Source organism: Glycine max, chromosome 9 (genome assembly GCF_000004515.6).
Source record: "Glycine max cultivar Williams 82 chromosome 9, Glycine_max_v4.0, whole genome shotgun sequence".
Classification (NCBI taxonomy): domain Eukaryota; kingdom Viridiplantae; phylum Streptophyta; class Magnoliopsida; order Fabales; family Fabaceae; genus Glycine; species Glycine max.
Genome location: NC_038245.2, coordinates 4,150,767 through 4,158,832, shown reverse-complemented (window position 1 = coordinate 4,158,832; position 8,066 = coordinate 4,150,767). Strand labels below are relative to the sequence as shown.

Genomic DNA, 8,066 nt, shown 5'->3' with positions numbered 1-8,066 from the left:
AAAATACTGTCCATCTTCTAAACAACAAAAGCAAAGATGACCCAATAATTACTCCAAATCTGTGTGGTTACTGATACTCGCAATAATATTATCTAAAAAAATGTGGTGCGCATGATCTTAGTTATCCCGTGAATATGATTAAAGTAAGATCGTGGTCAGTTTTCCTTCTAAATTATATATAGTTGATATGTCTCTTGATTGTATGAAATGATGGGTTTGATTATGTATGTCTAGTATACATGTATAGTACTTTTTTTAAAAAAAATACTATAATATATATATATATATATATATATATATATATATATATATATATATATATATATATATATATATATATATTTATTTATTTTAAGGACGAGCTCAGATACAACAATAAATTATACTTAATTTGGTGAGCAATTGATCATGAATTTGAATCAAAAACAGATTTGTTGGATATGTAAGAATATGACGGTGTATAATGACCATCTCATGATGATAAATTCTTGAAAAGATGAAATCTTATAATGTGTAAAGATGAAATAACTAAAAACAAAACTTATAAATTTGAGTTTCCTTTGAGTATTGAGGTATTCTAGTAATGCTAGTTTTAATTTTTTTGGTGAGAAAAAAAACAGCTGACTTATAAAAAATGTTACTACTATCTCTACTATATATATTTGTATACTAGAGTTATAATATTTCTTATATTTTTTCAATTAATTTCTTCACTTAAAAATTTAATCCAAATCATTTTGGCTTGGGCAGAGCAAAGACTGATCCTTAAAATAATTAAAAATGATTTAAACTTAACAAACTATCAAATTCATAACTATATTCATAAGTTATTAAACTACTATATATATATATATATAATATTTTTTTTATTAATCTGAAAAATATAAAGAGCCAACAACAAAACTAACTACGAATGAAAGAAACTCCTAAGGCGTCTGCTAGCAAAAGCGACGTAATCTGAGAGGGACAGGAGTCTCACTGGATCCAAAATGCAAGGGAAGAAGAACCATGTTTTCTCAAGCAATCTGCACATTGCTTACTTTCTCTCAATATATAATTAATAATTTTTAAATAATTTATGTATTAAAAAAATATGTAAAAAAATTTACATTCTCATTCATTTACAAATTGGTAATATACATATATATATATATATATATATATATATATATATATATATATATATATATATATGTTAATATTTGTATATTTAATATGATTTCTATTAATAACATAAAATTTAGATCTTATTAATCAATGTCCTTAAGATAATGATTAGGAATAAATAAATAGAAAAGTTTTATTAAAAAATGTGTTGAAGTTGAATTGGAAATCATAAGAAAAAGCGATAAAAACTTTTTTACTTTTTTATCTTAATCAATATTTTTAGGATACTAATTAATAATATTTTCCTAAAAAATTACATAATAATATATAAAAATTAAGTTCTCTCCTAAAATAAATTAAGGAAGGAGGACACAGGCCATATATATAGTTGACCTGATTAAATACGTCCCTGTCGATAGTTTTAATTATGTGATAAACAAACTAGAGGGTACTACCACTATCCAACAAGTGGAATGAGACACAGGATTTGATATTTATAAATACAGAGAGAAAGAGTCAACATGTAATTGTTTGCTTGAGTTTTGAAAGAAGGAGACAATTGGTACCATGAGACATTGCAGAGAAAATGGTGAGGACATTTTCTGAAATTTGGGATTAATAATGATATTGACCCTTATTTTTGTTTCGATCATTGGATATCGACCCTTCATACACTTCTTTGGATACTAAGTTAGTATATCTTTCATCACACAAAATAATGGAAATTGGGGAAGGTTTCTCATTTCTACGTCTCTCTTTTAACCCCCATTATTGCTTTTGTTATTTCTGCTTCGTCTTATACGAAAAAACTAAAAGCCTTCATTGCCATGTTGAGTCATTAATTATTTCGTTTCCCCTAACGTTTTAATTTTGTACATTGGATTATTGAACCAATTTGCACCTGCGGTGTCCTTAACAGCCAATGACAGAAATAGCCTTCTGATATATAACTATTTAATCTATTTAAGAACTAAATATTTTATCAATTGACTAATTATAGCATATATATCACTAACCCATTACCCACTAGTGGTGAAAGTTTGAATAATTTGAATGAGGTTTTAACTCATAAGTTTGAATTTCGTTATCGCCATTTTACATACAAAAAAATATCAGTTAGAATTCTCAACAAAAGAAACTCATTTATAATGTGCGATCGAGCAAATTGCTTGGTATAAAATTACTTGCAAAAACAATAATAGCATGTTATTAACAGAGTCATTTTTATCAAAAAGAAAACCTGTCATTTTTCTTACATATAATTTGATTATTGGAGATGATTACAACTCTATATCTTCCTTTCAATTTTGACTATAACACTTGACCTTCTGATCTGTCATGCACAAAAAGTTAAATATTGCTAAATTTACCGGTAAGCTAACAAATAAACTATAACTTGGATAATACTAAGTATTTGAATTTTTGATCCATTAATTAGTTAATAATAAAAACTCATCCAATTGTCCAATAATCAAATGGTGAGTCTATAGAAACAGAAAACACGTATGATTCGTTGATGGAATGAATGGGGCACTGTAATATGATGGCGATTCTGAAAAGCAGCAATTATAAATCTAAACATAATGATGACTTGAAGTAGAATCTAACATACAAACATATCTTCGCGTTGAATGATTGAACCTGATCAAGTTTTCAGCGTCAAACAATAATATGAATAGACAGACGTTTTACTAATCTGCTTTGATGCCCTGGGAAGAAAAGATAAAATGAAACCCTTTGTAAGTAGCTGAAAAATAAAAATCGGGAAGAAAAGATAAAATGATTTTTTTTTTTATTCTGAAGAACAATGACAAGTGAAAACCTGTAAAATGGCGAACATCTCGAGCTGTAATTAAAATTAATAGTATTTACTAATTGATTTTGTACTTGTTTGGCAATCAATTAATTTAAAAAAATAATCACTTTTAAAAAAATTATCAACAAATAAAAATATGTAAGTATATTTTTTTGTTAAGATAAACTAGTATTGTGTTTGGATTTTCATTTGCCTAACTCAAACATGAATCGCAAAAATAAATTTAATTATAATTAGTTGCTTTTGATTTATTTTAATTTAACTTAAAAATTTGATCAATAGTAGATCTCGATAGACGATATTATTTCAAACATGCACTAAATCAAATTTGAAATTATTTGCTTGCTGGAAATGACCGGGGTTTGGACCAATTAATCTTCATGCACACTAACATTGAAGATCGTGTTTCATCATTGATTACAACATTCTCTACTTGGACCATTCACACAGTTGATCGGGACATGGATGCTTGTGGCAGTTTCTTTTTCGTGTCATATCTAACTTTGTATTTTGTGCAAAAATGCCTTCTTTTGCTCAAGCAGATATCATGGTGTTCCTCATCTTGGCACTAATCTCCATGGTGTTTCGTGAAGGCCATATTGTTAAGTGTAATGCAGAAGAAGATGGTCATGTAAGTGATATAAGGAAATGCAGCATCACCATCTATGCAAAAACGAAGTGGAAATCATCCTAAAAGCCTAAGAATATATCTTTTATTAGGTAGGTAATCAACAAATTAAAGGGTATAGAGTTGCATATCCGAATATTAATGTGATCATTAAATTTTTTAGAGCTGAAGGTCACAAGAAGGTGAATAATTAAGTTCCGGGAAATATGTCATATATATGCTAATTAAGAAATTCAACTCAGAGGAGGTAAATAATTTTCTTTTAATAAAATACAAACAAAAGGAGTGTGTACTCAAGACTGGTAATTATTCTTTACGCATGTGTACAGATGGAAGCAAGTCATGAATAACTTTTAAGAGGACGAACGAGAACCCCACAAAAAATGAGATGCATATGCAAAGATTCATTTGTTTGAACGAGTATTTACAAAATTAATTTTTTAGAAAAGTGAAGTGATAATTTATATTTTGAATGTTTTTATTTTAAAAAACAAATTAATAGTAAAACATAGTACTCATTTTGTTTTAATATATAAAACTCGATTATCTAATTCATCAAGATTAAAAAATGTTATTAATTTAGTTGATAGTAATAAATTTATCTTAAATTTATACATTTTTTTAAATGATTATTATTATTGATATTTTTATTTTTTTAATTATTTATCAATATATTTTCTCTCTTCTTTTAATAAAAAATATTTCTAGTATAAAAATAATTAATACAAAAAATATTATAGATTGAGTACTATAAAAAAAAGATACATCATTTTAAACTTTTCGTATAAATAGGAATGAAGGGGTATAAAACTTTCTATTTTTAAGGCAAAAATTCCTTGAGTTATGCTTTAACTCAAAATTAACTTCTCAATATAAGAATAGAATATATGAAAAATTATGTAAAATCTCATTATATTTCAACATGATTTTAAATAGATATGAGTAAATATATCTAAAAATGTGCTTAGTGTATTTATTTTTGATGCATTAAATTAGTTTAAATATAACATATGGTCAATTCATGTCAAAATAAATAATATTTTTTTAATTATTATAATTTAGGATATTTGACTTTCTTGAGGAATTTGAAATATTCTTATAAGTTTTGTTTTTTTAGAGGAATGGTTATGAGACTAATTTTTAGTTCAGAGCTTAGTTACACATGAAGTCTATTGTTCCTTTCAAATGATATATTTTATGAGAATCTTATGATTTTCTCTCACAGATTAACATATTATTAACTGAGTTATATTTACTAGGTCATAAATAAATTCATAATGTGTTTTATATTTTTAAACTTTGTAATAAAAGTTAATTCTTAAAAATTTGTTTATGAAAAAAATGAAAATTGTTCTATTTTAGTTTTCTTTTTTTATTATTAAAATAGTTTAAAAAAATATTATCAATATTTATTCTTTCAAAATAAAAACATTTTATTCCTTATTAATACGAGGTTAATTAGTAAATATTAATTGATTAATTAAAATTCTGAACCAAAAAATAATAAAATAAAAATATAGATTTAGATAATGTTTGATATATCATTTCAACGGGTTTTTAACTTTTTTATTAATTGAAAAGTTTATTTGAATAAGATATAATAGATTGTTTAACTAATGATAAAAGCTAAAAATTAATTCAAAGTACTTACAAACCATACTATACACATTGAAATTACTTATAGAAGTTCTTACATGTCGTTCTTTTTATTTGTTATAATTGTAACAAGTTTGATATATGACATCTATAGTAACCTTCACTCATTTATAAATAACTAATCATTTTCATCGTATGATGTTCCAATGACCAGCTAACCCTATTAAACATCAGTTTAGAAAGAATAATAATAATAAACTTACAACAAAGTTTAATAATATTTTTTCATATATAACCAACTTTTAAAATATTCCTATTACATTATTTATTTTATTCAACATTTTGTCTCTTTTCTCTTTCTTAATTAAATTATAAATTGTTATATAAAATTTATTTTATTCAACATTTGTCTCTTTTATCTTTTTTAAATATGGTTACAAAATGTATGAGTAGCATTACTTAAATACATGCCATGCCAGGCTAGATTAAAAAAAAGAAGGAAAAAGTCAAAAAGAATAAAAAGGAAAAGAAAACATAACCAAAAGTGCAGATGAATTGATTTAACAATTTCAAAATATTAGCATGCACAAAAGAAGAAACTGGGTGGTAAGTGGTAACATTTTCCAAGTACAAATAAAAAATCATTCAAAGCAAAACATTGAGTTAATCAATAAGCATTGACAAAATTGCAGTTGGTCCTGATTTCTCCTTCATCCTGGTCTGTGAGAACATCAACAATGCCAAGCTTTCCCATGGACACAGCAAACTGGTGCTCAAAAACTGAGTGAGAAGCAATCAATGCAGAAACAAGGGGAGAAGTCCTTGGATCAGAGTATAGCAACTGATCAGTAGATAACAACCCCATTTTCTTTTGGAGATTAATGTAGTAAACATTGTCAAAGGTCTTTGGTGTTGTAGCATCAAGATCCACATACTCTGAGGCCCATCTACACTTACTTTGCAAGAAGTTTACATACTTGGGATCTAGGGTTGGGTCTGGTTTGCCTGTTCCTTGGTTGTTGTACAGCCTGTATTGAATGGAGCCACATGAAATTCTTCCAATGGTATGAGCCCCTGAACACAATCATTACATATATAAAGCAAACAATCAGTGAAACATTTTAAAATAAGTTGGATAATGTTGCACATTTGCATCCAAACTATAAAAGTTGAAATTAGATTATGTACTATAAAAGTAGTTTTACATTTAATTATAAATTATTATGTATGATAAGTTTATTAATTTTTATAATAATTAATTACCTTAAAATTTATATAAATCATCATATTAATTATATATTATCAGTGATCATTAAATTATAAATTTTAATATAATTATATTGTCAACTAATTAAAAATTATTTTAGATATGAATATGACATTTAAAATATTTATTATAAACTCAACTATTTTACTCTACATGACCGTTGTAATTAAATTCAACTTAAATATACTTCATTTAGTTTATATTTACCTGAGAGAACAACCAAGTCAAGCACTGTCATGCCCCTGGATTGGAAAAACTCAATCAAGGAAGTAATGTTTTCATGGCCCATAGGCACCATATCAGCTTCCTTAGCAATGGATACCTTTCCCCATTCTTCCTACCATAAGGAACAGCCCAATAAGGCCACCTAACTCAAACGTGGCATCCCTTGCAGCAGCAGTGAGAATGTCAGCACAAGACACAGTCTTGGGGCACTGTTTCTCTAACTCTGCCTTGATATCATCCACCACTTCAAACCCTCTCAGTGTCTTGCTAGCATGTGCTGTCCTCTCACTTCCATCATGCTTCAACAGAATGGAACCATCACATCCCTGCATAAATAGAAAAAGCCCAAATGAATATAGTGCAAAATCATAACTCACATTTTTTGAGTTATCATATTGCTACAAAGTATTCACTAATTTACCTACGACTAATCTCAAATCTCAGTAGAGAAACTTCACCCTTTAATAGGATTATAACCCACATTTAGATAGCTAAGATATTACGTCTTATATGAATTGATCCTTATATAAATCATAACCCATCACTAACAAGAATTATTTATTCTTATATATATCCACAAAGTATTTTTTTATTTCATTTTTAAATATAAAAAATCATTCTACAAAAATATGAAACAAATGGACACATAGGGATGAGTAGTGCTTAATATGTACCCTGACAGAGCAATCATGGAAGTGGAGCCTCATGAGACTAGCTGCTAGAGTGTAGTCCTTCAGGATCCATTCTTTGACTTTGTTGTGTAGGATGGACTCGAATTGGGGGCAGGTTTTACGGTAGTAACCAAAGGATAGGAGATTATCAAAGGTGGTTTCATCTAATGTTGGGACTTCGAGAGAGAAGACAGTGTCACTTTTTGTGGGGTAAAGGGATGACTTATCGTCATAGTCTTCATAAGGTTGGGCTGAGGCTGAAAAAATGTAAAGAACCAAGAGAATAAGCAATGAGAGGAAAGAGTTTGACATATTTTTGTGTTAATCACACCCCAAATGATAGTAAGTCTTCCAACCAATAAGAATATAAGATACATAGGTGTGACATAGATGAGTAGTATATATAGAGAGAGGAAGACTTTGATATTGTGATTATGTTATTTGGTTTGGACAAACGTGGGACGCACAAAATAGAGCACACATGATGACATGCTAGCATGTTGCTTTGTTTTCTGTTTTTTGTTCACCTCAAAATCTAGCTCGACTCTTCTTTAGTCAATCTCTCTCCCATTATTTGTCACGGATAAGGAATGACTAAATAATTGATTAAGAGAAATTGTAACAAACCTTTTTAATACAATTTTTCAAACACACTTTTTATTATGTAATGATTAAAAATTATTGAGAATTATGAAATTATGTGAACGTTAAAAATAATTGGCAATAGGGATTACGTTTTCTGAATAACACACCTTT

General features: G+C 27.5%; 1 protein-coding gene across 1 annotated transcript; it reads right to left on the bottom strand.

Annotated features, from left to right (window-relative positions):
- Positions 1-5,693: 5,693 nt before the first annotated feature.
- On the bottom strand, positions 5,694-7,685 carry LOC100527587 (peroxidase 7-like protein). The gene is given in 5 exon segments (NM_001251381.2): positions 5,694-6,221; positions 6,622-6,739; positions 6,742-6,777; positions 6,780-6,965; positions 7,314-7,685. Coding segments are annotated over 5 exon segments (1,056 nt in total). The 5' UTR covers positions 7,623-7,685; the 3' UTR covers positions 5,694-5,814.
- Between the last annotated feature and the right edge of the window lie 381 nt (positions 7,686-8,066).